General features: G+C 42.2%; 2 protein-coding genes across 3 annotated transcripts in view; one reads left to right on the top strand and one right to left on the bottom strand.

Moving 5' to 3' along the window:
* The window catches only part of bmp6 (bone morphogenetic protein 6), a 43,729-nt gene extending 33,275 nt beyond the window's left edge, over positions 1–10,454 (top strand). For both annotated transcript variants that reach the window (XM_010780966.1, XM_010780967.1), the window contains 3 exons: positions 7,079–7,155; positions 7,972–8,082; positions 8,379–10,454. In XM_010780966.1, the coding sequence (XP_010779268.1) occupies positions 7,079–7,155; positions 7,972–8,082; positions 8,379–8,528 (338 nt within the window). In that variant the 3' untranslated portion in view covers positions 8,529–10,454. The remainder of the gene's footprint in view (positions 1–7,078; positions 7,156–7,971; positions 8,083–8,378) is intronic.
* Positions 9,962–16,672, bottom strand: txndc5 (thioredoxin domain containing 5). The gene is made up of 10 exons (XM_010780963.1): positions 16,397–16,672; positions 15,052–15,204; positions 14,646–14,751; positions 14,458–14,554; positions 13,578–13,693; positions 13,175–13,261; positions 12,287–12,448; positions 12,064–12,146; positions 11,661–11,790; positions 9,962–11,023 (listed from the first exon to the last, which is right to left on the bottom strand). Exons 1-10 carry the CDS (start codon positions 16,579–16,581, stop codon positions 10,901–10,903), a joined length of 1,242 nt encoding a protein of 413 aa, XP_010779265.1. The 5' UTR covers positions 16,582–16,672; the 3' UTR covers positions 9,962–10,900.
* Positions 16,673–27,970: the final 11,298 nt, after the last annotated feature.

Here is a 27,970-nt window from a genome sequence, read left to right on the forward strand (position 1 = left end):
ATTGGCCTGGTCCTTTGCTAATATGACGGATGAAGCATTATGTTAATATTAAGCTTTAGTGGCTTAAAGCTTAGACTTGACTGTATATCAGAGAAAAGCCTTGAATGCAGCCTTAAATAAAACGTTTGGCGCAGGCAACCACCCCTTTTTATTTTAAGTACTACACCTAAATCAGTCTACCTAGATTTATGTAAGAAACCCATAGACTGGATTCCATAAACAGAAAGATGTGTAAATGTAACATGCGGTATCATAGTACACATAGTATTGTTGTATCTGATGATCTTCAGGTAGCCAAAATGGTTTGGCCCAAAACAGCCTAAGATCTGCACACCTGCTTGTTGGTCCCATGGGAGACTTGTGATAGATGATGTGCAAGAATATATTTGATCTGACTGCAGAGGCTGAGACTGGCCCAAAATAAGTCGCTAACTGGAACTGATTTTCAGTCCAAAACGACTGAAGTATGACCCGAAATAAACTGGCTAAATCTAGTCCAGAGCCGGCTTACATTTGGATCTCTTATGCCAAAACACAACTTAGTGCTCTGACACACAGCTGCAAACGGCCCCACTTGGCGGGGAAGCGATTTACCTTTGCTTTGCTTCTTCTGCTGCCCCGTTTAATGGCTCTACCATCTGCGTGGTGTACAGAAGTATTTGTGGGACAAGTTGGGTTTGTTCTCGCTACCGCTCTGAAAAACCCTCGCTGAGGTTTCTTGGCTCTACTTCCTGTTTGTTCAGAGCATCTCCTTCGCTTACTCAGTAGGTTACTGTGCGCTGCGGTTAACACAACAGGTTGCAAGTAAAATTCCTGTGGGGCTGGTGCTCAGTAATTGCATTAGATGAAAGCTCTGGCAGAGAACAAAGACTCATCATTTGTTATGCTACAGGACAGCTAGAGTCTACCACATGTTCAGTTTTGGCCCGGACCTGTACTCTCTTCCACCCAGCTGTCTTTGGCTTGAGATGTCTTCAGAGTTTAAGTCAAGATGTCTTAAAGAAGATTCTGATTGTGGGGTGCAAAGTGAATCAGAGGGCCAAGGTGCACACAATGTGCTCATGGTGTGGGTTAGCGTTGGGCTAACGAATATCGTCTCTGCTCGCTTTAAGTAGGCACGTGTTTGTTAAATGGAAATAAAGTCATAATTTAAAAAAGCTAATTGACCTTCTCTTTAGCGAGTAGTATGCTTTTGTGTCCTGGATTAGATCAGGATTAAAAAACTTTCTCTGGAGTGAATCTGCTTGAAAATCTGCTCTAACAAGGACAAACTGTTAAATATGCGTCCTGGAAGATTGGACTTTACATAACCCAAAACATCAAGACCTCTCCGCCTCGCCACTCGGGACGACGGGGAGTGTAAATATTTAGATCCAACACAGGAAGCCGGGAGGCCCCCCTCGCGACAGCCGAGTGTCCGTGGCCAGCAGAGGATGGCTGGGATTGGACGGGATGGGAGGATCCGTGAGGAATTCAGGAGGGCATATGGTTTCAATACCGCATCACTCACTCCAGAGACAGGGAGGAGGACAGGATGGATGGGGAGAGCATCCGTCTTGTCGAGCGCTCACGGGGAGAAACAAAATGTGGACGTCGTCCCCTAGTTTCTGTTTGGCACAGCGTTACAGTACATCACTTCAGGCCACCACAGCTCCATCTAAAAGGAGTTTTTCACCCAGAATTCACCCTGATATTTGTTTCCTGTGAAAACACGAGATCTAAAGCAGGAAGGCAGCAATATGTTTGTTTTTAATTACTCTAGTGTGCACAACTTTCACAGAGAGGCTTTTTAAAAAACTGTTTCTTTGCTCTTTTGAAAAAGTTTCCCATCTCTGCCCAAATTGCACACTCCTGAACTGAGCAGTAAATCAATGCAGTGGATCTAGATATTTTTGTTTCATTTCGATTTGAAACATTTGGCCACACTACTTTGCTTTGTCATAAAGTACTAAAATGCCTACTTCAGTCTGTTAAGGATAGTTAACAACCTTTTAACTTTAAATCTTTATTTTCCCTACTGTACTCCCTGTGAGGCCATGGGCCTGGTTATTTTCTAATTTTCACAATCTAAGCAAGCTGGATTTGAAAGGACATGTGATATTAAATGTCTTCCAGATGACAAAATAAGACTTATTCAGCCAAACACATTTCTGCAGCATTAGTTTTAACATAATAGTTGTATAATACGTGTAATAAATCATCTTTGTTTTTACATTTTGGTCACAAAAGCAGACTACTTGCAAAGCCAACGTCTTGGTTTCTTAATTATTGAGTAAATTGGTCTTTTTAGTATTGTTTTTTTATTCCATTTTGTATTCTGGACAGATGAGTAGTTTTGTCAGAACATGCTTCCGCCCCCTCTGGGTGTGCCTGATGTGGAAAATGCTTCTTTGGAGCTCGCCAAAAGAACAATACAACACCTTTAAAGGTAATTTGGGGTTTTGTGGGTTGAAGAAGGTCGGGAGGTAATGGGAGTCGGGTTGGGCTTTGGCTGTGGGGGAAGTTAACAACCATCCGGGGAAGGAATATCACGTCCCGGCACAGCACAGGAGGCCTGTAATTAGACCTAGCCAGTCATTAGCTGCGCAGCTAAAAGACTGACCACGCTAACAGTATCGCTTAAAGAATTATAATAACACGGCGCTCGGCCAGCAATGTTTTTTCATCTGTCTCTCCTCTCCTCCCTCCACCTCCTCATTCTCCTCGCTCCCTCCCCACCCCACCTCCTTTGTTTACCGTTGCAGTAATTAGACATGGCGGAGCTCCCTCGCAGGGTTTAATAACCTCTGTGATGAAAGACAGGAAGAAAGATAAACTTCAGTGGTAGTGGTTTGTGGGAGGGGAAAGAGAGGAGAAACGTCAGCGACAACAGTGACATTCTCCTTTCATGTCACTGTTCGTGGCCTCTCTCCTCTTGGGACTCTCCCCCTCCTTCTTCTGGGTTACTGATCCAGATTTTATGTTAAACTTCGGGCATATATAACTTTTCTGTCACCACCACCTCTATGGGACTTCATGTAATTGATACTGTGAAAGCTGCAATCTTTCTCGCAAACTTTATTATACACAGTGAGGCGGTTTGATATATTGTGGCCCGCTGGGGTTGAAATGACTTTTTAAAACACACACATACGCAGCGGCACGACTTCCTACACCAAACACTCTGAATCGGCACCATTTCATTCTTGTGTTTTTGGAATAACGTGATAAATATAACTTATTGCCTTTTCCTTCTGACATAAGGGCTGAGGGAAGTGTTTTTCAGGGCTTAATGAATGGCAGGTAGTGTGATGAGGGGTTAATATCAGGCCAGTACAGTATATATCGAAAGTCTTGGTGTTAAAGAGCTTCAGTGCTTAAGGAGCAGTGTTTCCCCTGCGGCCACCTCAATGAATTCCATGTGAATTGGCTTTATTGGAGAGTTTTAGTGTCACTTGGTGAAATGGATGCTTGTCTACTCACAGAGAAACATTTCCAGGTTAAAAACTCTTAGGTAAACTGTAATGTGAAAGTATGGCTCAGTGCCACTGGCTCCATTCACATCACTGTGTTAGTAAAGGAAATCCTGCTTCATGTTGAAATTCAAAGTCCTAATAATGCATGTCACTATGCTATCTGCCTGCTAGCTGTAGCTTCATATATAGAGTAGAGACAGTAGAGTGGTATCTAGTTATTATATTTCCCAAAATGTGTAGTATAGTTGTCAGTAGTAGTATACAAATAAGAACTACAAGCATAATATGTAGAGTGTTCCCACCCCTGTTTTCTGTGAAGGAAAAATATATGAATGGAAGTCTCCTGGGAGCCGGCGCTCAGCGGTAGCTGTGTGGCATTACTTTTTACAGGCAGGAAGGAGAGATGTGGTTTATGGGCACCACAAATCTGGGCCTCTACAGTCAATGAAAGCCCACAGTAAATATCAGCTTTATTCCTCCTAAAGAGCCCACAGACGGTTAATGCCGAGGGCTTTGAAGGCCAAGAGGGCCAATGAAAATGAGTTGTGTATCTGTGGGTGTGAGATAAGAGAGGACAAATAAATATGAGGCTAAATAATAAACCTTATGCTGTACATATGGCAAATAAAAATATTATTTTAATGCGTAACATTAAAATATTTTAGTAAACATTATTCATTGAAAAGCGAGCAAATGTAACCAATGAGCAGGCAGTTCATTCCCCCTGCGTTGTATTTGACCCGCAGCTGAATGTCACGCACCATAAACTAGACCTGGGTGAAGCAGTGTGTGTGTGTGTGTGTGTGTGTGTGTGTGTGTGTGTGTGTGTGTGTGTGTGTGTGTGTGTGTGTGTGTGTGTGTGTGTGTGTGCATAACAAGCTCAAAGATATTAAAACCCCAGCGATCCATATTCCAATACGCACGCATAAATCTCTACACGTTGAATAAGTGCAAGCCGAGTGTTAAGCGACCTTGGGTCTCATGAAAGGCGCTATATAAATCGAAGCTATTATTATTATTAAGCCCTATCTTCCTATAATCTTTAATTTTGTAACGTGTCCATTCCTCTTTTTATAAAAACACCTCAAGTTCATATCAGGTCAGCCAATCAGAATAGTCCTTTCGATCGCATGTGTTTTCGCCTTTTTCTGTCCTTGGATGTTTCCTGTATAAAAATACTGTAAACACGGCAAATATGCCTGACAATGCACGAAAAAAAGTGGATTTCTTTATTTATTTAAAAGATTATAGGAAAAGTCAGTGCAATCCTACAGCAACTGGTTCAGGGCCAGCCTGTTTGTGGAGGTCTGCATTCAGTAAATCTGTGAGATCTGAATGCTGTTGGAGACTCTGGCAGATCAGTCCGTCCACAGGGAGGCAGGACGAGCACATGTGGTCCGGTATCCATGGGTAGCATCAGTGCACAAACATACGTGTCTGAATGTATAGCACAAACACAGACACACACATATATAAACTCTGTATTTCCACATCGACGGACACCCAATGAATTTCCCTTCCTATTGTAAAGGAAGGAACCTTAAACTGGGGAAACACCTGACTGTATTTGATGCTTACTGACTCATATTTAACCCCCCTCTGCAGCCGTTTGTCGCGACCAGTCTCAGCTTCCATTTCCTGTCTTTTACAGAATCAAACCGTCTAATCAGATGACACATTTATGTTCCGTTGCTATAAAAATAAACTATTGTTATTTTATTCTACGACACTTGCCCATTTTGGGTGCGGATGGTAGAAACTGAAGCCCGAACTCAGATAGCATTAGTGCTCCTCTCTTCTCTTTTACTTCAATCTGAGCTGAACCCAAGTGACAAATCCAACTTGCTCTCCCTCCCTCTGTCTGTCTCTTTTACTTACTTGAGACAGGTCCAGCTCAAACACTCTGTCTGGACAGGGCGGTCAGTGCGTCCGTTCAAAATGAAATTTGATTTGATGATGAAATCTTTATGCAACTAGCTCTGGTTAATTTCAATTACATCTCTTGGGGAAAGTGGATTTGGCTGTTAAACAGATAAACATCAGAGTGTGTGTGTGTGTGTGTGTGTGTGTGTGTGTGTGTGTGTGTGTGTGTGTGTGTGTGTGTGTGTGTGTGTGTGTGTGTGTGTGTGTGTGTGTGTGTGTGTGTGTGTGTGTGTGTGTGTGTGTGTGTGTGTGTGTGCGTGTGTGTGTGTGCAAGTGCAGCTGACTAAACAAGGCTGCTGTAGGTGAGCTGAGTGGCTGTGACTGAGTGACAAACCTCCGTCTGCAGTCTGACTCACTCGCTCGTTCCTCTGACACTGACTCAAAGCTGTAAATTGTTTTTTTTCCTTGCAGTGTGGATTGTAGCTTTAATATCCAAAGGGCTAAACATGCGGTTGAATGGTCAAAGCAATACGTCCCATTTCCTTTCTCAACCGCTCTTCCTTGACCTTGGTGGAAAATGACATGAGGTCAGGGAAAGATGTGAAGGAGAACCCTTTTATGATTCAGGAAAAGATTTGACATGACATTTGTAGAGTGCTTTGTTTAAATGTAGCTGCCACAAGGAATTGAGGGACAGTACTATCTCTTTCGTTTAGTAAAGGATGGTCAGGTGTTCCCTAAGCATTGAAGCGCCTCTCCTGACAGTCAACCGTATTCGACTAGTTCTTATTATGGCTGCCACTTAGAAACTTCCGGTACATTTCCTTCCTAAGCAAAATAGACAATTTGACCGCAGCCTGGGGATCACAAACCAGTATGGTAACCTTAATAACAAGTGACACAAAAAACCCAACAAAAATAGGCAACCACTATAAGGTTTTAGTTGCTTAACAGTTTTATAACTAACCTCGCAATGAAAGAATGTGCAACCAACTACAATTTAAATCACTTACAGGCTTAAGGCTGAAGTGTTGCTTAAGGCATCGTGGGGACACTAAAAAGCCAAACTTAGTATGTCATAGGATGGTTGTTATGGGACAACACCACAGGGGTCATATGTTAGCTCTTTTGAGAATACAGCACTCGTACCAGAGCTATAGCATTTCCCCGTGTCTTTGTCTGGGAGGTTTTTGAAGAAAAAATAATCACAACAATTAAATCAGTGAGGCGGGACGGAGAGAGTGAGCGTCAGTGGAAAGTCAGTGTCACCGTCTGGACTTCAGCGTGGTGACCGGCGCCAGCAATGACCTCCCTGTGAAAACCCAACCCATACCTGGGACTGTCTGCAGAATGGAACAGAGATAATTAAAGAACGAACGGCAGGGCAGGAGGGCCCGTAAACACAGTTGTCACTCGGTCACCACTTGCGCTCGAGCCAAGCAATATTTGAATGCTGATGAATTCAATTAGGCATGCGTCCAGACCGATTTTAAGAGTGGCTGAATGTGAGGCACGTACAGCGCAGAGACCGCTGTAATGAGCCTGAGCTCCGGTCTCCACCCTGAGCATTACATGAGGCGCACGGTGTTGTCCTTTTGCTCTCATTCTGAATGCCATGAGTCACTTTGGTATGGGTTAATTGCGTATCATTTACCCAGGGAAGGGTGTCAGCTGAGTGTGTTTTACCATCTCATCAGTCATGCAGTGAGACGTTTTGGGAAATTACAATATTCCTGATGATTTCTGTTGTTCTGTTGCAGATTACAACAGCAGCGACCAGAAGACGGCCTGCAGGAGACATGAGCTCTACGTCAGCTTCAGAGAGCTCGGCTGGCAGGTAACAACGCTTTTCTTATTCAAAACATGATTACATGTCCCAATACTTGTCTAGTAAGCATTCAGCACTTGCCTAACTTCGCTACACTTCACTATGTTGATGACACTTAGGCAAAACAAATCCTTATTACAAAGCATGTGTGTGTGTGTGTGTGTGTGTGTGTGTGTGTGTGTGTGTGTGTGTGTGTGTGTGTGTGTGTGTGTGTGTGTGTGTGTGTGTGTGTGTGTGTGTGTGTGTGTGTGTGTGTGTGTGTGTGTGTGTGTGTGTGTGTGTGTGTGTGTCTAGAAAATAGAAGGCCAGTTACGTATATCCTTCTAACACAGTACTGACATCTAGAGGGAGACTGCCAACACACACACAGACACACACACACACACAGGAAAGGGAGCTGGACAGACAGAGCAGAGAAAGACGTAGAGAGATTATTAACACAGACAGGAAGGTACACTAGATAAAAAACACAAAAACAAGTTAAATGGAGGTAAGACATGCAGAGAATTTGACGGAGCAAAACAGTGAGTTGCAGAAAGGAAGGAAGGAAGGAGGGGAGAAGTATTGCTTCCCTGAGCGATTCCACAGACAGGAATCACAAACAGGAGCAGCAGCGTCCTCAACTCCAGATTAACACTGCATTTACCAACTCGTGTCAAGTATACTCTTTAAGATATAACTACCTGTTCTCATCAAAGGATCATTCAGTTGTTTACAATGATGCAAGCATAAGAAAACTTTCCAACAAAGACCTCATTAACAGATCTGACAATATTATAATTAGGATGTTTATTTTCCTTCATTCCTGACATGTGTTTCTCTCAGGACTGGATCATCGCCCCCGAAGGCTACGCAGCAAACTACTGTGATGGAGAATGCTCCTTCCCCCTCAACGCCCACATGAACGCCACCAACCACGCCATCGTTCAGACCCTGGTAAACCCACCACAGTGCACCACCATGCTCACAAATCCAGGCTTCTGCTGCTGCATACACAAAGAAAGAAGAAGCTGTGTCTTATTAGTTCCTTATCTTAATGAAAGTGTTGTGATTCATTACTAATGATATCTTTCACAAAATAATATGTTGTGCCACAGCTGACATCATCAGAATAATTAGTTGTACGCAGCTACTCAAATGAAAAATGAAGGACCATCAATCACATAACAACTAAAAGTGACTTTCTGGCTATTGCAGATTAAAATGGCTTAAAGTATATCTTTGATTTGTAGGTGCACCTGATGAATCCAGAGAACGTACCAAAGCCCTGCTGCGCCCCCACCAAGCTCCACGCCATCTCAGTGCTCTACTTCGACGACAACTCAAACGTGATTCTGAAGAAATACAAGAACATGGTGGTGCGGGCCTGCGGCTGCCACTGACACCGGCCTCCAGGGCTCATGATGCTCGATTCAAAGTCGGGTTGGCAGAGGGCTGCAGCTTCACCAGTGACTCCTGGGTGATGCTGACCTCAACTAGACACCAGCTTCCCGCCCGAATCCTCCACCCGCAGGGAGGCTACACCCTGAAAGATCTTTTACATGTTCTACTCAAAGCATCCATCTAATAACAGGAACATTTGTCTATAAACTAAGAGGGGACCGTTATGGGTGTCACCCTGAGGCAACTTCCCCCTCCAGTGTCACCCCGATGTCAATCACCTTCTCTACTCTCTATGGAGTCTTCACTTCATGGGTCTGCAACTGAGTGAATGTGAGTGAGTGTGGAGGATGTATATTATGTGTTGATGGAAGTGTGTGTGTGAACGCCTAAGGAGGCTACTGCACCTTCTCCCTCAGTGAGAGGGAGAGGGCTAAACTGAACTGTTGTGGGACCGGTCCGAGTGCTGCTTTCTTTCCCTTCTCCTCTCCGACAACAGAACCACGGATCAGTTCTCAGAGAGGCTCCATAAATGACTCATGAAAACCTTTCAGCATGACCCTGGGGAGACGACTCGGTGTTATCACAGCTCTGAAAGCCAACAGTAGTCGGTGACATTGCCTGGTCAAGTGACTGAACATTTCCTTTACAGCGCTAATGTTAACTTAATACTAAATGAATGACACTTTGGAGTCAGATTCATATTTCCTTTTTTCCTAAATGTACTTTTCTCTGTAAGCCATATTTGCCCTCCAAAAATATAATATGGACTGAACCAAAGTGACCGCAGGCTATTTTAGAACTCCGCTGCTCCGAATAACCCCTCAGTGTCAATATTTGCCGGGCTCACGCTGAGCTGCGATTCACCACGCTGCCGACATGATGCATGTTGTGGCTAAACTGATGTTTTTCTCCAAAGACCCGAAGAATACGGCCTTATCCTCTGGACATGCCGCAATTTGCCATTTCCATGTTGCTGCACTCTCAAAGTTAACTAACGCTTCCCCCCCTGACAACCCATCAAGAGATTGTGGAAAAACATTTATGGAGTCAAAAACAGCGAGAACGGCGTCCGTGCCAGCTTTCTGAAATTAGCCTGTTGCTTTTTCAACCCTGAGGGTCAAATGATGATGTTGAGTTTTGTGTCCAGTGGCAACATCTTTCCAATTGAACATGTTACTGTGAGCTTTGAATGACATGGAGCTTTTTTTTAGAGAACATATTTTTATGAAAAACTAATAAGATTTTAAATACCTTACGTGCCTAACCAATCATTAATTACAAAATATACCTCTGGTAAGCTGCTGTTTACATTTGTGATCATGTTTAGACTGTTTGTAAATACTTGTACATTCTCAGCTTATTTATTGCACCTTTTATTAAAAAGAAAAAAATCACATACCTTATTAACAGACCGATGCAAGAACAAAAAGTGTATTTTTGAATCTTTTTTATTATGAAATCTCGTTACAACTTGCCATTATTCACTCTTTTTGTACAAAATCCATGGGTAGTGCACCCATGACTCGCAAGGAAAAAAATACTTCTGTCACTGGAGTTCCTTAGACCATGTGCTATCCATAAAAACTTTTACTGACAAAAGAACTGCTGTGTTTGACTGTTTATACCTGGGTTAGACAATAAAAAATGCCTGATACTCTTCACATAACCTGGGTCAACGTGGTCCAGGCCTGAGACCCTGAAGGCTAGGAGAGGAGAGAGGGAAGCTGATTGAGATCAGTCAGAGAATGTGGAAGATGCACACTTCAAATGTTTAGTGTGCTTTGTTCCATTATCAGACCTGTGATGACAATGAAGCCTCCATCACAACTTCTCCTAGACTATGGGGGGGGGGTTCCCTGAGAGTTAAGTCAGATAGACCATCACTGGCTTGAAAATAAAAACCCTCAATTCAACACTTAACTTCACATTTAGGTGACAGTACCATAATTGTGATTTTACAACAGATCCCATTTATAACATTTGCAAATCTCCAATGGCTTTAGAGGTTCATCAGAAACAATTACTTGGACATCTGTCCTGTTGTGAAACCATTTCATTAAGATCTGTGTGAATATTGGTTCTGATTGATGGAGCAGTGCTTGCAAAGTGGTTGTCCGAAATACTTCATTTGCAAACCCAGCAAATATGATGGTACTCTCCACATGAGGAGATTAAAGTTGGGTCACAGCAATGAGGCATACATTCACGTCCCAAACACTCCACTGAATCATTCTGTCTTTAACACAGGAGAAAGAACAGACTGCGGTCCGTCGTTGGCTGACTCCTGTCTGAAGAGAACCGAGTGGAGAGAAAGATAGAGAGAGGTTGGGCTACTGTAGGAGAGAGAGAGTGGAGAGAGTCTTCACTGTTCCTACAGCTCGTCTCTCGCCTGCCGCATCACGAAGCTGTGCAGGCTCTCCAGGTCCCGCCCACCGTTATGCTCTTCTCCCTGCTCCCCCGCCTTGAACATGATCAAAGAGGGGTAACCCTGAACCTGAAAAACAGGAGTATTCTATGAGCTTTGTCATCCTTCAAAAATCACCACATTTCTATGATCGCAGAAATCTGTTAGTTACACAGTTGAGGATAACTTCCCTTCAGAATACTCTCTGGGTCGGAGAGTCATGATTTTGAGATATTTTGCTGACTGATGGACAAAAGTATCTAATCTCCAAAGTGAATTACTGGGGCGATATAAAAACCAATCAGATATTTAGGGATGTTTGGTATGCAAACATATCTTGGATATAAAAACACAACACAACATAAAGGGCACTGATCTGTTGAACCCTGACGCAGCGATTCTGCAGGGTGAACAACTTATATTGTACACAATGCTAATTATCTTAGTGATCAAGCTGATACGGAGTGATGTGTGTCAACACGTTTTAACACCTGACTGTTCAAACTGCTTCAGGATTGCAGTCTGCATCTAATTCAAGTATGTGGCAGTTATAAGTGTTTTATGGCTCTGTGATAAAACCTCAGTGTTTTCTTTATTACACCTTATACAACACATTATCTTGAGGAAATGAAAAAGCTGATTGAAAGGCACGTGAAGTAAAGAGTGCTGCGTGTTTAGTGTAGATGGAATCTTCAGTGTAATTTGTGGAAGACGCCCATATACTTACAGAATACTTGTTGCAGATTGTGCGCTCAATAGTGCAGTCCACTTTGGCTATCTTGACGTCAGTGAGGCCGGGAAACTCCTTCCTGGAAAGATCCTCCCATGTTGGAACGAGGTTCTTGCAGTGGCCACACCTACAGCAGACACAGGACAACAGGGATGACATCACTCAAAGGGACTGAGACTGGGAGTAGGCGCTGGACAAGATTAACATTTCCATGACTACGGCTTTTCTTTCTGATATTTATACATAGTATGACCTACGATATCATGACTTGTTTAATGGCATAACATACTGTCTGATCCTTGGCCAGAACAATGTAGAGGCAGTGTTTGACTGAAACACTTTAATACATGCGAGTGCTACTACAAACAGGATGTTAAAATAAATGAAAAGAAGATCTTACCATGGAGCGTAGAATTTAATGAAGGTGAGTCCTTTGGCGACTGACTCTTCAAAGGTGCTCTCTGTGAGGTCCAACACACTGGACTACAGAGGAGAGAAACAGGCAGAATAACTTTACTGCCTTAGAGCAAATGAAGAACAGCTTTTAAATACGTTTAGACAGTTGGCACCGAGGCATATATTTCTTGTGGGTGGCATTTCTTATTTTTGTCGTTCACACCCACCTTCACCTCCTCCTGGGCTGGCTCCTCAGTGGGGATCTCGTTAGCTTTTTCTTCCTCACTGCCTTGCTCCTTTTCTTGCTCCTGAGCGACGACAGCCTTCAGTTGGTTGTCCACGAAGTCTTTGAAGGAGTCCAGGTCTCTTTTCCCTTTGAACTGCTCTACCTACAAGAAGACATTCAGGCTAGAATTAATACCGTATTGATTTTTTCCGTATTTACTTAGGCTTATTGGATCATTTCTTATTATAGTGAACAACTTTTTTTCTCACAGCAAGACAGCTTAGTTTGGACGGTTGATTGATGAGTATTAATCATTGTTTAAAGGTGGGGTGGGTCATTTTGGAGAAACCAGCTCGAGTGCGCTAGAATTTGAAAATACACAACCGGAAAAAATCTGCCACTTCCTCACAGAGCCCCTCCTCCAACACACACGAACGCGCACATGATCAATGAGGGCACGAGATCAGTTTGTGCACAGATGGAAGGCTGACAGGCAGGTAGGCCATCCAGTTATTTTAGCCGGGCCGGCTCAGATGATTGGTCGTGCTTTTTACAGCTTCCACAGATGACATTTTTTTAATGGATTTTTTGTCAAAGCACTTCAGATATTCATTGCTATCGGGATGTTAAGAGCATTCCATGGAATATAACAAAAAGTGTATCTCGAGCCGGTTNGTGTGCCTTGATTTTTTGTCAAAGCACTTCAGATATTCATTGCTATCGGGATGTTAAGAGCATTCCATGGAATATAACAAAAAGTGTATCTCGAGCCGGTTCCTCAAACTTACCTACCCCACCTTTAACTCAGATCTATAATGGCCAATGTAATGATGGCTGTTGTGATTAACATGTCAGGTTTATCAGGTCAGATCAAAAACACCTTTCTTACCTTCTGTCCGTTGTAGAAGAAGAGCAGTGTGGGATATCCCCGCACGCCGTGGTCAGAGCACGCCTCGTACTGCTGAGTGCAGTCCACCTAGAGCAAACATATGAAGATGGGTTGTTAAACTAGAGTGAAACATAAATGCAAACACTGACTCTGCAAATTTGCTTAGTGTGTCTAATAAAGAAGTATGCAAATAGGCAGCTTCTCATGTGACCAGCGTCCTGTTCAACAGGATGACTGCGTATGTGGTGGAAAGACCTGAAAGAGAAACCTGGTGTGCTTCATGGCTGCCCTGTTTTTACTCGTGTCACAATCTGTTGAATTTTATTTTTGTAGTTTTTTTTTTTTACGAGTAGGCTACTTGGATCAATAAACTGTGATCATGTACACAATCTGAAGGACCCACCTTTCCTATCTTGACGTCTTCAGAGTGCTCGAAGGAGGTGGCCAGCTGCTCCCAGGTGGGGGCCATGGCTTTGCAGTGACCGCACCATGGGGCAAAGAACTTAATAAAATGGGCACCTAAACAAAGAGGAGAACACATTTTTTATAGAGAAGGAAACCAATAAGAAATGTAACACAAATGCAAAAAGAAATAACGGACATATTATAGACAACTGCACAATTATGTACTTTACTGAAGTCTATGCGTTTAGACTTTGATTTAATGAAGCAATGTAAAAAGTTGATTCCACAACAAACTCAACCCATAATGAAAATATACACGTCTTATACGCCACCAATTATACAACGTTTATTGGAGCTCTGTTGCCAAGATGTGAAGGTGGGACCTATAAACACTGTTTAAAAATGCATATGTCATATCCTGCCTTTTTTAGAGAATTTATTTTTCCTCAAAACCAAAACAGTTGACTTCAGCCGAGCTTAAAAGCCACAATTCTAACGAGACAATTATCGTGAGCACTGTTTATTTTTGCAGGCGATTTCAGAAAAATCTAGAAGCGTGAGGTGACAGGAGACAAGTGTTGTACAGTCAGTTTGAGTTGACCGACGTTGTGGATTGTGGCTCTGGTGCTCGTGTTGAAATGTCAGTCAAGGCAATGTTTCCATTCTCTAAGGAGGGGTCCGAAAACACTACGGACTGTGGCTGAGAAGAGAACTGAAAGTGTGTTTTAAATACAGGGACAAACAAGTTATCGGTTGTAGACTGGGCGCAGCTGCAGAAACACACAAGAATATGCAAACTACTTATTACCTAGGTTAAGTGGTAGAGCAGCAGTCTTTTTGAAGTGTTATAATCAGCATATCTTCTACTGGACCTTTACCTTTGGCTATGTGTGCCTTGAAGTTGAGAACAGTCAGGTCGTACAAGCCCTGTTTGGGCTCGGGGATTTTAGGAGGCTCTGGTTCACTCTCTGGTTCCTGAAGGACACACAACAAGAAGCATGTATGAACACAACTGTGGGTGAATGGTTCATAAACCTGGGGTGTTAACTGAATGATCACAACTCACCGAAGGCTCCTCCTGGAGTGTCTTCAGCATCCAGGTCTCCAGAGACTCTAGATCTCTGGACCCCTGGTACTTCACTGCCTCCTGGTCTGGCCTGAACAACTTCAGCCTAAACGTAAAACAAATGTATTTTTAATGCATGAATTTTGGCCTGACAATTCAATTATAAAGCTTAACAAGATAGTGTACTGAAACTTCTGTCACTCATTATCCAGGGATTGCTGTGTTAGCAGGTGTAGCATGAAGTCAGCAGCTTTCAAGATTTAAGAGGATGTCATTAAGATACTGGCAGAATATTTAACTAAATATAGGCTGATGTATCACCTCTCTGTCAATCAGTGATGAAAACAGCAGGCAGGTCCAAAACAATGCTACATAAGGAATATGAAAATATGAATCAAGTACTTACGTGGGGTAGCCCCTGACCCCATGGACATTTGAGCAGAACTTGGTGTCCGGGACGCAGTCTACTTTCACCACATACACAGGGGGGTCCTCCATGCTGTTGTATTTGTCCCCCAGTTCATTCCATGCTGGCTGTAACCTTTGGCAATGGCCGCACCTAGAAACAACAGTGCAATTTAGTCAGTGTGCAACGTAATCTATGTTGGTCTGGTCTAAAACATGTTTTGTCCAAACTAATCTGTGATTCAAGTCAATGTGCCCACATTGTATCTAACTTGGCTACATTAGGGCCTATGAGAAAGAGATGATGGTGTATCTGAGAAAATGCATTCTTAGAAATACCATGATGGTAGGCTACTACTGTTAGAATAATTATAAAAGGAACTCTTACTTTCTAGTTATGACATGTGTATTTCTTGCACTGAAGATCTTTTGTTTAATGCAACATTTAAAAATAAATGAATACAAGTATCCTGTGTTATTGTGCAAACTGTCCTCTGATGAAAACAGACACAAGAAGTGTGCATCCTTGTCAATGAAAAATAAAAGCAAATTAGAAATTAGAGTTTGAAACCTGTTCGTAATAGATAGATATTTGGGTCAATCTCAGAGAAGCCATAGAGACTTTGCATGCAGCAGGAATACTTAGGACAAAGGTTTGGGCCTGGAAGAAATACCAAGGGAAGATATTTGAAACTTTTGCAGTCATCCTTTGACAACACTTTTGATCTTATCTTCAGACACATCTTACTCTCTCCCCTTCGAGTTATTCTACTTCACACTACAGTAAATTGATCGATGTTTTAACCGCTCTTTTAATGTAGCGTTCCTTCCTTAGACCTCACCAAGTACCTCTGAGGGTCCGTGGACCCCATTTTCGGAACCGCCGACATAGCATCAGTCAATCAGTTTGTGCCACGTAAGCAGCAGAGTTCCAAAAACTATGACCTGCTTTCTGCACAAACTGTAAATAAGCATAGCGCCACAAAGAGTGTTTAACTATGTTGTGAGTCTCCCTTTCAACATTCACTAAACCGTTTTTAATAAATATGTTGTGGACTGTGATATAACAGCAGTCTTAGCACCGAGGCCACTGTGAAAAGTACAGTAGCCGCTAACGGTTTGGCTAGTTAGCAGATAAGCTAACCTCCCCTGCTAGCCAAATGAACGGGAAGGTAGCAAACTAGCATACCGGCTAACTTGCCGGTTAGCTCTAATCCCATTCTTCAAACCCTCCAACGTATTTCAGGTGAGTGTATCTAATAAAAAAAAAGAAAAGACAAAGTGCATTGCCAAAGAATGTATTTGACTTCATCTGAAGAAAACTTAGGAACTAAGTGTTCACTTACCATGGGGCGTAAAACATGACAAAGTGGGGTGCAGTGGGCACCGCCTCGTTGAACATCTCCACTGTGTATGTATGCTTGGCATGCTCATCTTCTTCTGCATCAGCGTCGCAAAATACAGAAGTAAACAGTAACGAAAAATAAATAAAAAACAACATAAAAGGTGTGCAATTCAGTGCTGAGGCCATGGTGAATCTCTCGGTGGGTGCTCGGTGTCCCTGCTGGTGTGAAAAGACCAGCTCTGTTCGTGCACGCCCCTCTGCTCTGGCTGGTTAAAGTTGTATAGACTGTGGATGGGTCACATGCGTATGGAGATCACTGTTACAGCAGCTGGGCAGGCACACGGCTGTTGTGTAGATCTGTGAAAGCCCGCAGGCGCTTTGCAACTCGATCCAACCTGACAGGTTTGAACAAATGGCATTCTTTAAATAAGTATGGTGGCTATTTTAGTAAAAGCAAGTGTACTGGTTGGGAGTTCATGCATGAGTACAATACAGTTCCCTGAAAATAAAGAAGATATAGTGCAGTGTTCCATGTATGCATGTGTGCATCAGTCCCTTTATTGTATCTATTGCTGCATAGGTCTAGGCCTACTATCCAGAAAAGTGAAGCGGTCATAGATTTAACTGAAAAAAACATAAACAAATGCTAGCCATTACTTTAAATTCATCTTTATTTCATTGGACAGAGTACAGGTAACAAGCCAAGGAAATGCATTATAATATCTAAACAGCATACAATCCAATGTACTATGAACATGAGTATCCTTTTTACTGTTAGCCCCTGATGGAGCGCAAACAAAGAAAGAGCTGATCCTTAATATTTCTTATTATTATTAGAATCCCTAGCTTTTGGTTATTTATTCAAACTGTTGTCAACTAATGTACCAACATCCAAACAAAAAATCTGTCTCTGAATTCAGCATGTAACAAGAGTTAGGCCTACAGTTTGTAAAGCCCTGTGAAGCAAATTGGTGATTTGGACTTTAGAAATAAAATAGATTTTTGATTAGCATTTTGATTTAGCATTAACTGGAGACAACATTCCCATACATCATTAGGTTTTTAAAAAGTTGGGTGATGGATGAGCCGAATCCCTACATCCCTAATGATATTATGGGTAACCTTATGGAACCTTCTATAGACAGGCAGCAACACGGTTAACAGTTTAGCACCCTATTCAAGATGATGAATATGACATACTACATTTCAATATGATTAAATGTTAAAGGAGGGCCAATGAAGTCATACGAGGAAGCTTAGTGTGAACGTTTTTATTAGGATATAATTGAAGAGACATTTGAGAGTTTATTCACCTACGAAAAGCCAAACTGGTTGATTATAAATGGCCCAGTGGTTCTGGTCCACTGCACAGCTCTGGCAGGCAGTCTGAGTTTCCTTCACACCTAAGGCTGTCTTTCTTGAACAAACTGGCTTCTCTTAATGGTACAAATATATCAAAACATGAAAAATTGTGAAAATACATTTAGAATTAGGAGAACACAGACATAGCGTTGGGCACCATAGCTCAGGTGTCACATGATTGCTCAGACGACAAATAATGTGTTTTCTACACCTTTGGTAAGATGTGAGTCAGAGTTGCCTCTTCAACAGTGGAAACGAAGCTTGAGAGTGAGAACATTTTAAGGCAAATATAATTAATCCAATTTATTACACTGGATAAATAGTGCCTCTCTTGGGGGCTGTAGCCTCTCGTAATGGCGACAGTTTATACTGTATAAATCATGCATCTATTCCCACTAATGAGTGTGTTTGTGTGTCTGTTCCCAGAGCAGCAAGTACCTGGAGCTTCATGGATTGACAGCTTTTTGGCAAGTCCTCACTCCTCTTTTCCTCTTACTTATAACACAGTCATGGTTTCATGAAACTGTATTTAGACAGCCTTCTTATGTACAGTATTTCTCTTTAATCATTGCCCTTTTTCTTTTCATCTGCACAACAGGAAGAGTGGGACGAGGAAGGGAAGAGGTTACAGCATGGAAACAGACAGAAGTGTCGCCCACAGCGCACTAACCCTTTCCCAGACTATCACATCTCTTTCAGAAAACCAGGACTTCTTGAATGTCTATATGCCAGAAGTGGGTGGAAAAGGATCCTACCATGCGAAGTCAGGGTCTGAAGTCAGATGTTTAAGCACAGATATTTATGAAGTTATCTGTGTGTAAATGTGTGATTGTTTTGGTACTTTTAAGGCAACATGTCTCGGTAGATTGTTCGGCTTTTCCCTTGAATTCCCCTGTTAAACAAGTATAGTGCAAACATTGGTTGAGGAAGCAATATACTTCTAAAAGACTCCCTCACAGAGATAGATGAGGCTGTTGACCCATAAGGGTGGAAAGAGCCGGTCTTTAACCTTCAGTTGTAAAAACCTAAATGTATTTTATTGAAATGGTTACCTTTTGGCCATGACCTCCCTTCCAGGGCATGAAAAATAAAGCAGTACAAACTTGTTTGGCCTTTCTATAGCATATGTGCACAATAACTAAGGCAATTTGCTCCATTGTGTGTTTGTTTATTGTGACATTTTGCAAAGTATGCTTCTTCATTTTGTTACAGAGTTCATTGAGAAAATAATACCACTCTTATGCTAAAAACCTTAGCTAAACATGAAAGGGGAAAACAGCTAGCTGTCAACAGCACGCCTAAAGATACAAGATTAACAAGTTGTATCTTGTTTATATAATCAGTTTGATCAATTACAATTTGCAATTTTAAGAGGGTCACAACGTTTTCCAAGAAATATATTGCACGAAACCACATAAAATGTCTATTCTTTCAAAAAAAAGTTCAACCCGGTGCCACTGAGGGAAAGAGGACACTGAGTTCTGCCTTTTTGAACCTTTTCCTTTTCACATCAAAGGTATTCTTGTCTGAACTGTTATGATTGCTACGATCATATTCCTGCTCTGATTTAGTCCTATGTGCTGACAAGAAAGTGTCAGCAGTACAAGAACTCCCACCCACAAAAGTTTATTTGAGCTATTATATCAAAAAACGGCCTTGACATCGTGACCCTCAGCTCTCGCTGCACTCTCCTGCACTCTCTCACATTCCAACATTCAAGCATAAATGCCTTTATGGTTAATTAGAGGTGAAAAATGATATATAAGATTATTTTGCTTGACTTTTGCACATGATAAATAACATCTACACACAGGCCCGACCCTTCCCAAAGGGGCTCTATTGTTACCATGGCAAGCCAATAACCACACATCACTATTTAATCTCAACATGTCATATAGCTGTGGTGAATATGACCAGATTGCTGTGGACACATTTTTACATTTTGCCTGTCGAAGTGGGGGCTGCATATTTGTGGGTGTCTACTGGTTACCCATTGTTGAGGGTCAGGCACCTTGCCAGGCCGGGTATAGCATGGTGTAATAGGAAAAAGAAAGATTAATGGACCCTGGGGACCCGAGAACATTATGTTTATTTTTTTTAATTGCCCGGAGCTAGTGGCTGAGAGTCTAAGAGTCGGCAGGTGGCAAATTTGTGAAAGTGAAAGCTGAGAGACAGAGAGAAAGCAATGTATGTGAATAAAAAAAACAGGCCATGCTATAGTTAGATATTGTTCTAGGCCACTAACTACAGAGAGTGAGCAATAACTCTTAGCTAAGACTTTTCATGAGGTGACTCAGTATGGTCTATATAGATATCTCTAAATAAGTACATTTACTAAATGAAAGCGTGTTTCAATCAAAGAAAAAACACATTGTAGTCAAAGTTGTTTCAACTATGATATTTAATTGTTGAGATTGTTTGTACTTCTATACAAATAGGTGGTGTAAAAACGTCTGTGTCAAGCTGTTTCTTATTCTCTTCCAGCTTAACTCATGGTCAGATGACACATTAGCATATTTCCAAATTGTTGCATGCATGGTTGCTCAAAGGATGCCCTGACAAATGTATTCACTCTCACAATACTGCCATAGGTGAACATAACAATCCTCATAAAGAAAGTTATCATCATAACATTGAAATATATTCTAGAAACCGTCTTCTCTAACAGCTGTAAACTATATTTCTCAGAAACAGTATCTATTTCAAATTGGGTCTGCTTTTTGGAACTGCCAAGGAACACACTGAGAAAACATCCAAGAGAAAACTTTCTGGAATATTTCAGAGGCTATTTCTGACCAAATCTAATTCTGTCGTGTACCCATAAGGGGATTACCTTGTTGGACACTCTTTCTAAAGTATAGAGCTGTTTTCAGCACAGTCTTCCCACAAAAGGACATCGTGCAATCCAAAGCCAGACGTGTTTCCATTAGGAACTCTGAGACTCATGGCAGTATCATATCCGGGACACAGGATGTGACCAACAGAGGAGAACCAATGTCATTTGCAGACAGCTTACTAAAGCCACTGCGGCAGGCACCTGTGCTGGGAAAAAAAACCTGGGAAAGGACTCTCCCACATGATTGGAGCAACCCCAGAAACATACCTTCGGGGATGGAAGTCGGAAAATCTCGTGTCCTTTCATCTGAGGTGGCTAATAGAGGGAGAGGAAGTAGGAGAGGAGAGAAGGAGTACAAAGACAATGATGAAAATAAAGAAAGAAAGTGCTAAATCTTAATAGGATAAAGTGAGAAATCAGATAAAGGACAGAAGAGGATGAAAGAAACGATTATTGTGGTTGTGGATTACCATGACGACTCTCACTGTATCCCAAGTGTTTTTATGCTCTACTGCTCTCTGCTGGATCCAGGCGGATGACTAAAGCTGTGCCAGGTCTCCTGAGGTATCAACAGTATTGGAACTGCCATCAGTTTCCACCAGAGCTGAACTTACAGGGTCTGCTGCTTTCCCACAGCTGGAGTTCACCTGCTGTAAACAGGTTGGATGGACTTTTTATTGACAGGTGCGACAGGAAATCGCTGTTGTTTGAGAAAAAAACATCCTCATGCAAGAATGACCTTTGGCTTCAAACCTCATGAAATTGAATCAACGCAGGAATGGCCATAAAATGTATAAAGTTAAAAAGGATCGACATTTCAAACTGTAGGTATTTTCCTTAAAACAGCAGCATTACATGGATTAAAGAAACGTGTGTTCTATGGTTAAATATATGACTTTAGTGCTAACTCCAAATGTTAGCATGCTAACAGGCTAAACTAAGATGGCAAACAAACGATCCATCTGCAGGCTCACCAACGGGAAACCTTTAATTCCTCATAGGAACCCAGCTTTGAACGTCTTCTCGTGCAACAGGTGTCAAGAAGACCCACCCCGACACACACACAGACACTTCTTGGTCCAGAGCCTTCGCTATAAAAGCCCCACTTCCTGCTGGGAAAGCCATCAGAATATACAGGCCAGATTGTGAGGGGGTTGAGGTGGCGCAGAGAGAGGTAGAAGTAGGAAGCTAACCAAGAGGACGGGAGAGGAGCGGTGGACTCATTGACCTCCACGTGTTTCCACAGACCAGCCACTTCCGTCTATCATGAACATTGGTGCCTTGGTTGAAAACTGTTAGCTGAATGTTATAATAAAGCTGCCCGAATGAGTCATTGGAAAGGTGTTATGTTTTTGAATGTTAACCATCATTAAAAGGAATGAAACACAGATTGATGTTTCACATGTTTTAAATCACTTATAATTCAGTTTTAAAAAGGGTTGTAATATATATCCCCCTTAGCATTATTATGCTACATGCTAGACATATCAATTTCGTGTTAAAAATAATAAAAGAGATCTCCTTGAAGCCCACGCATTGGAAAGCATCCACTCTTCTGAAGTGTCCTTCAGCAAGACATGAAATGCTACCAGCCCCATGGGTGACGCTTTGTAGCCGGGCCCAGCCTCTGAAATAGAAAACTGAGTTTCCACACGGAGATCAATACAGGATGACATACTGTTTATGCTGAAGAAAAGAACATGCTAGGTTGCTCTCACATGTGTGGTGCATCTAAATATCCTTCACAACGCACAAATCAAGCGGCTGTCACGAAGGCTTGAAGCTAAAGTGATATTTCAGCAGACAGTATTTCATGTGAGGTGAGCCGTAAATGTCATCGATAACTAATGAGGCTTCACTTATTCTGAGTAAAAGCCATATATAATGACTGTGGATGGTTTTATTCTTTTTGGACATGCTGCAAGACACGTTAAATGTGCCCCAGTACCTGCCTTCATTGCAACAAGGTTTGTTTTTATTTTCCCCCGTTTAAAAAAAGAAGAAGAAATGCTGTCACCCACTTACTGGTACTCCCACTTGTTTTCATGGAAAATTTAAAAGGGGCCCAGCCTTGTTGAGGTCAGGCTGACTTTGCCAGTGAGAGGTGGCCAAGTCACAAAACAGATGTTTACTGTTTTTCTAAGAATGATTTGTCCTCTGCTCCATATTGACTCAGGTCCAACCACAACCCAGGTCCCCTCAACAGCGTTAGAGTGGGCAAAGAGGGGCACAATGCGTGAACCAGGTGTTTATGTTTGATTGTAAATGTCTTTTATTACATGCATGCTTAATCAGTCCTTGGGTACTTCGAGCGACCTTATGCTTATGACAGGTGTGTGAATTTATCCACCCTCAGACAGATGTGCAATAAAAATTATGGGATGGATCGCACGTAGGAAAGTTGTGCCTGTGTGTGTGCTCCCCTGGATGTGTCATCCTGTGTAGGCAGGGACAGTATTAGGAAGCCTTTGAGTGCGGCTGTGTGTCAGAGCAGCCTTCACCCCTGAGCGTCTGCAGAGGCAGTCATGGACCCGGGGAAGGTCTCTCCACAGAAGCCATTAAGCAGTGAGTCTGCTGGAATAATGTGTTTGACTTGGCTGTGGGGCAGCAGCAGGTGCTGGGAGGACCGGTCTGGAGCTGCTGCTCACCGCCTGCTTTGATATGCAGTCCAGGGAGCAGTGTTCCCCCCCTCTGTCTTCCCCTCCCATCTCATCTTTGACTTCCTTCTCCCCTGTTGTTCCTCTGTCTCCCTCTCCGTTTTCAGTTTATCTTTCTGTTGTCATTGCTTCCATTCCATCTTCAGATGTGTTTTTCTTCTCTTCTCCTTTTGTGTTAATCCCCCGGCCTTCCTTGCTCTTCTCCCCATATCATAGCTGTGAAAAAGCTTAGTTTTCCTTCAGGCAAACATCTGCTAGACCTCAACAACACTGCAGAGCAATGAGTTCAAGTTTGAATGTATGAGAGACGCAAAGACTTGAGAGTCACACAAAAAAAGTGGATCTTTCTCCAACTTTAGAAGCAATTCCAAAGTCTTTGTGTTCAATTTGGAACTAAAGCCAGAAATGATTTGTCTTATTTTATATTGGAGACTGGAAGCGGGGAAACAGCTAACCTCAGAGCAGCAGTGGTGAAGCGCGGCCTTCGATCTTTACGTTTCGGACCGCATTTTACTTTGAATTATTTTTCAGCTGTCCCCCGAGAAAAGTATTGATGAATTATACGAAAAAGGTCCTGTGTTTAACAACAAATGGTCCATTGTGGGTGAAGTTTTCCTTTAAATATCAGCATTATCTGCTGAAGGACAGACAAAAACACACAGTGCTCTAACAAGATGTCATGACACCCAGTGCTTAACATGGGCATGCAGCAGGTCATCGTTTTGGCTCTGGACTATGTGTGTTTCTCCCTCGGCCTCAAGGTAAAGCCATTACGTTTGAAACGAAGCAGCAGCAGTAGCAAAAGCAGCAGCCCACTTGGGTTTGGAGAGACAGGGGAGGGAAACGATGAAAAGTAAAGCCCAGGGCCGTCCCGGGGCCCTGAAAGAGAGTTGCCTTTTATTGATGGAGCCCACTCCTATGCATTCCTCTGCCAAGAGCCCCGGCCTCCCTGGAGAAAGCCAGGATCAGAGACTGACTCTTATTCAAAGGGGGTTCGTGGACTGGAGCTGCTACAAACACACGCAGACACGAAATCACATCCACAGAGAAGCACAAACGAGTGTGCGCCTTGTTCCTTCATCTCCCGCCTGCCTCATTGTTCTGTCAGTCAGGATGGGTTTTTAGCAGCGATTCACAGCAGGGATCCTCTATTTCCTGAACGGGTAACATGCACACAGGCTTGTAAAGCACAACTGATTGATTTATTGGGTTTCAGGGGCTGAGGTAGGTGGGATATTAGATGCTCCTTGGAGATCTCATTGTGAGATCATTCAGTGAGCGCAGAGGGCCTGTTCTGAGAACAACAGGGGAGAAATTCCACTGTCATGGGTCCAACTGAGATTTGGACAAAAGTATTTTTTTAAGGAGCGTTCTGCTTGCTTAGCTTTGTGAAATGTGCTCTACTTGGGGAGCTTGTCTTTTTCTCCCATTGCACTTTGGTTTTCATACCAAAAATACGTCCAGGGATAATCTTGTTCTTGAGATCATTTATCATGAGCTGGAAGGAATCCAAAAAGCTTCTGTTTATACTGGAAGAAAAGGATAATTACATTTACAGCCAATTCACATTTACTTTGTCTATAGTAACAATCATTTTGAAAGACATGGTGTCATTAGATCTTAAGTAGGCTATGTTGAAATGTGAGGCTCAAAAGACGCATGGAATACAGTGACACATTTTGTATTGAACATTTGAATTGGAAAGAGAATTTCTTGACTTTCATTTGTTTCCATAGGCTGGAGGGAACAAACGTTTAAGTTTTTAATTTAAATGCATTCAATACTGCAACATATCTGTTTCCTCAATCACCAAGGCCTTGAATCATCCTTTATATTGCTTACTCTTTCCACTCTGTTCCATGACTTATTTTCATAAATCAATACCCAGACAATGAGTTCTAAATACCTGATCAAAGAGTCTTTTTTTCATAGACAGTTAATCATACCGCTCATTTCACAACAGGAACATTTTCAAGGGAGGAAGATGTAAATCTAGAGTGCATTGAGTTGGTAGGAAGTTCAGTAATGAAGTCAAGTACACATTTACTGGAGCTAAATCTCCCGAGCTTGTTCCAACTCGATATCCAGTGAGCAGATTATTTATTTCAATTTTTACGGCGTGGCCAACAAATGTACTGTTTTGGTTTAGTCTTACCAACCTCATTGTAGCATTTCCAGCCATTAGAGGTAGCTGTTTTGAGCGGAAAAACAGAATATTTAACGCAGGAATCGGTGGAAAACCAAAACCAGAGCTTAAATTGGTTTAATATTGGACCACTCCAAACGAATGCTAACGTTGTTTTAATCTGCTAGCTAAAAGTAGGTTTGCTATCAAGTTAGCCATTAGCTGAAAAATGTAGTTGAGGCAAAGGCTGCTGTAAGAAACTCTGTTCAAGAGTTAGCACAGGAGCTAGCATTATTGAAATGGCACCAGCCAAAGAGAGATAACATTGGAAAAATACCTGTCTGGTACAGAAAACAGGGAAAATCAAAGTCATTGAGAAGGTATGCGGTTGGCAGTGAAGCCAGACATTCCTCCATGGTTCAGGAATCTCTAGACGACAACAAGCTCTGTTGCCTCTGGTGGCCACTGGCCGATGACAGGCCGTACTCCGCCGCGTCCTCTCTGGCTATTGTTTGCCCTGAGATTGACTGAGGAAGGTGTTTGTTGTTGCTGGACTCTTATCTGCGTTTCTTGGACCTGGCAGGAACACAGAGCCGTTGTATTAGCTAGGCTGTCTCATGAAACTGAACAGACGCAAAACATCACTCACAGTTCTGCTAATAAGACCTTCTTAGACGCTATCTTGTGTAAAAGACGGCAATGAAGTGTGTGTTTCTTTGAAAGAGAGATAATTAGAACAAGAAATCTGGTCAGGAAAATACATTATGTTCACTTTACAGAATAAAAGCGTAGGCCTCCATGTTCAGCCCTCACCGGGGAGCATGCTTGTTAATAAGCAATGCTGGCGTTTATAGCTAAATGTGGGACGTTTAATTTCCATCTCTTTTCTTTGCAATGATTGCTTTTATATGCCACCCAGCGCTCATTTTCTAAGCTGTCAGAGTCTGATATTATCCAGCGTGCCTTGCAACTTTCCCTCAGAGAGATATCAATTTCTTAATTAGTTTTACTGCAGCTTTGAGAGCTTTCCCTCCCTTATTTAGCGATCCACTGGGTGAACGTTTACTATTGCTAAAGAATTCATATTGCCAGTTGCACTACCATCTGCCCAGGACCCATCATGATTCCATGGTTGGGTTCTATGCCGGGTTATTAACTTGGAAACAGGTCTTTTGTTCATTGGCATTTTAATTTTGGAGCCCTTAGTAATTGAGTAACAGGGGCCCATCATGTAGCACAAAAGAAAAAGAATGAGCATGCAGAGGCTGAAAATTCCCATAAGCTGTCAGGAAAGCGGGGGTGAAGGAGACCCACTCGCTTCTATTGTTCCAACACAAAACATTGAAATTGTGTTTCTGTTGGACCTGCTTTTTCTCACTACTCGACTGAAATGAAAAGGCGATCTCACCAAAAAGAACACTTTTATTAATGCCAAGTTAGCTGTCAACTTGTCAAGAAAGTGTAGCAGTCCTCTTAGGTCATGTGAATTGTATTTATTCAAGGAGATAATAATGATATTTCACAATTTTCAAACAGTACAGCAGTAAAGTGGACATATAGGCTATTTAAATGCCAAGCCGTATATTTAGCTGTGTTTAACCTGTCTAGTGCTCATAAAAGTGCACATTGTGCCTTTTTTCACAGGTTTGAAAATGTGATACATCGAATGGTCTTTGTCATGATCTATACAAGAAGTGAACATGTGTAGAACCCAGCATATTTTACTGCAATGAAGTGTATCTTTATGAAGCTTATAATATGCAGTACTTCCTGTCAGAAAGTCGTCAAATCATAAGGCCAAAATGTGCAGTAAAGTGTCCATATTGAGTCTGCACATAAGTCATTTATGATTTTAAAATGGGGTGATTTTTTGTATCTGTATCTACATGAATGACCTGTACAGTGTATTGAGTGTATTCTTATCCAAAAACTACATATTTTTGGTTGCGTTGACATAATGCGTAAAACACAGCTCAAATATTTATATTTTTAATATACGGATGCAAATAGTGTCAAATATAGTTGTATTGCCATGATGCATTTTGGACACTGTTACAAGCAGAAGTCAGAAGGCCTGCTTGAAGGTAGTGCTGAGCAAAGTGTGGGCTGATTAGACCGTTTTCTTCTGTGATCTGCTGTGATTCACTTCACTATTTTCCAGTGGATATGGAGCCTCAGATTGCATTAACCAACACACCCCTTATCTCCATTCGCTGCCTGGTGGAGCTCCAGCTGGGTGCTGCTGTTTCCTTTACCATTTGTGTTGGCACAGGGAACGGCAGCTCCATGGCCCGGGAGCACCGCTCTCTCTTCAAAACAGGATGAGCACACTGCTCTCTGATGCTCACTGGAGACAAAAAACAAACCAACGAGGGTCCAGAGGCTTGAGGCACGAAGCTGAGGAAGATGATAACAGGAGATTTTAGCCGGTGTGCAAACCCTTCTCTGCACATGGCGTCGTCTAGATAGTTCCTAATGCTACAGTTTTTCTTTAACACTAAATACAGCATTGATAAGTTATTGATTAACAACAATAACTTGTCCAGGTGTGGAGATTCCTGGATTTTAACTTAGAACCACAGTTCCTATAAATGT

The sequence above is a fragment of the Notothenia coriiceps genome, unplaced genomic scaffold (assembly GCF_000735185.1).
Source record: "Notothenia coriiceps isolate Sejong01 unplaced genomic scaffold, NC01 NC01_scaffold00022303, whole genome shotgun sequence".
NCBI classification, from domain to species: Eukaryota; Metazoa; Chordata; class Actinopteri; order Perciformes; family Nototheniidae; genus Notothenia; species Notothenia coriiceps.

Bases quoted from the DNA above. Each gene is read 5' to 3' on its own strand.
- txndc5 (XM_010780963.1), bottom strand. From the start codon at position 16,581: ATGGCCTCAGCACTGAATTGCACACCTTTTATGTTGTTTTTTATTTAT. The intron at 15,205-16,396 runs GTAAGTGAACAC...TGTTGTTTCTAG, and splicing joins GTCATGTTTTACGCCCCATG to GTGCGGCCATTGCCAAAGGT. The intron at 14,555-14,645 runs GTGAGTTGTGAT...TGTGTCCTTCAG, and splicing joins CACTCCAGGAGGAGCCTTCG to GAACCAGAGAGTGAACCAGA.